The following is a 2,134-nucleotide window of genomic DNA, read 5'->3' on the forward strand; positions in this document are numbered from 1 at the left end:
TGGCCTGGGGAGCGCCATATGGAGAAGAAAAAAAAAGACAGCGGCGCATGCCCCCAAACAAACAAGCAAATTTTTATTATGCTGACGAAGGGGTCTCGCGGTCACCGTAAAGCCATCCCTCCATCTTTCTTACGAGTCACCTTCGATGCGTCGATGTCCTCTAGTGATTGTTTTTTTTTCGCATGTGTGTGTGTATCGCGGCTCTTTTTCCGCTGTCGGGCTCTGCCACGCAAGTCGAGGCGTCCCTCGACTCAGGCTCAGGAGCGTGCAAACTGCATCCATTCGATGTCGCTCATATTAGTGCTGGTGGTCTGGTAGGACGTGGAGAACTCCGTGTACTTGCTGGGGAACGGCGTCGGAGCCACCGCCCCACCGCTGTCAGCGCCACTGCTACGACAACCGCCTTGACTGGTCGGCAGCAAGACACTATTGGCATCTTGGCCCTTTGCTGACTGCATGACCGTATAGAGGACACGGCGCAGCTTTTCAAGGCCTTCCTCACTCTCCTCGTCGAAGTCGTCGTCAAAGAGAGAGGTGAAAAAGGTGCTGTAGTCCGCCGGCTGGGACGCCTTGACCTGCGCACTACGGCAATTCGTCACGATTTCCAGCGCGTTAAACCCGTCCATCTTTTTGCCCCCCGTTTCGGTTGAGTCTGCCTCATTCTCGCTTCCCATGCCGAAGAGTGTGCTGATAAAGTTGCGCACATTGGCCGCTGCGCTCGCTTCGTCCCACTGGGCCTGTTGCATGGTCGGCCTCGAGATGGACTTGGCGAACTCCGTGGTCGACGGCGATGCCGGCTCCTCCCTCTGCGCCGGCAACCCCATCGGTTCCGGTTGGCTGCTAGCAAGGTTGAGCGGCTCCAATTCCCAGACCGGAGACGCGGCACTCATGGCGATCGGTGACGGGCTTGCAGACTCTGTCGGCATCACGGTTGCTTCCTGCACATCCTTCAGGATCGGCGTGACGGCCGCAGGCGCGTCCTCGCCCACCGGCACCAGCGGGCATGCCACTGCCCTAGGCTCGCGATGCGTAGCAGGCAGCGCTGCGGCTTTGGCTGCCTCGACGCCGCGCACGGCAAAGTGGGGCAGTGGGCTCGTCTTGGCCGGCATGGGCGCCACTGAAACGGGTGTCGTAATCATTGCCGCTGGGGATATGGCCTGGCACTGGAGCATGTCTGACGGGGACGACGGAGTCGGTACGTTTTGGAACGCCTCCAACGTCGGCGCAGTGCTCCGGAAGCGAGAGGTGAAGGAGAGGTCACTCCAGAGCGGCTTCGGGGCGCGGCTGGACACGGCGTCGACAGAGGCGGGTGGGATCAGCTGCCGAGCAGATATCCCCGTTATCTTCGATGGGAGAGGCACACCGCTCAGCGCGTTCCATGTGTCACTACTGAGCGCCATAGGGCGTGGTGGCTCCCGGCGGGGAGCCACAGAAATGGTCGCATCCAACGCGCCCAACAGGGAAAGGTGCTCCATGGGCAGCTGCGCATCCACAGGAAGGGCACGCTGCGGCGGGGTGTCGGAGGCGTTCAATGCCTTGGGTGGCCCAAAACTCGGGGAAGAGGCCGCAACGCTCGTGTGCCGCGATAGTGCTGTCGGCGGCGTCGTGCTCGAAGAGCTGCGGTAGAACATGCTGAGAAAGCTTTTTCTCGCTGTCGACGCAGGGATATCAATGGCGGCTGGTGCGCGAAGCGGACGAGGGGCAGCAGGCTCGATGGCCACTGGTACTGGCGGCGCGATGGCTGGACTTGCCGCAGCCACCTGCTGGGTGGCAGAAAATGAGGACATCCAGTCCGGGTTGCTGACAAGGTGCAGGTGGGTGAAACTGCCGGCGTTCGTTGCGGCCCACGGGTCTAGCCTCCTAAGCCCGGAGGAGGGAATATGAAAGGTCAGGTCGTTGTCGGACGGCATTGTGATGAAGAGTATGCTGATGCTCAAGAAGAAGGAGGCACAAATAAGGCAAAGCGTTAGCTGAGGCGTTGGGACGCACGCAGATGACGTGGAGGGGACGTGGGCACAAAGAGCCAATAAAAAAAGGAGAAAAAATGAGAGCGGCAGCGGATGGTGGGGATCGGCACCGGCGACAGTCTCGGCAATAGCGATCAAAAGAGAAGACAACAGTCGGAGTAAAGAAA

The 2,134-nt window shown here is 60.1% G+C and overlaps 1 protein-coding gene across 1 annotated transcript; it reads right to left on the reverse strand.

Annotated features, from left to right (window-relative positions):
• Positions 1–257: 257 nt before the first annotated feature.
• LSCM1_00172 (uncharacterized protein) lies at positions 258–1,910 on the reverse strand (the record flags this gene model as incomplete). The annotated part of the gene is made up of 1 exon (XM_067317825.1): positions 258–1,910. One exon carries the CDS (start codon positions 1,908–1,910, stop codon positions 258–260), a length of 1,653 nt encoding a protein of 550 aa, XP_067173930.1.
• Positions 1,911–2,134: the final 224 nt, after the last annotated feature.

This window comes from Leishmania martiniquensis, chromosome 36 (genome assembly GCF_017916325.1).
Source record: "Leishmania martiniquensis isolate LSCM1 chromosome 36, whole genome shotgun sequence".
Classification (NCBI taxonomy): Eukaryota; Euglenozoa; class Kinetoplastea; order Trypanosomatida; family Trypanosomatidae; genus Leishmania; species Leishmania martiniquensis.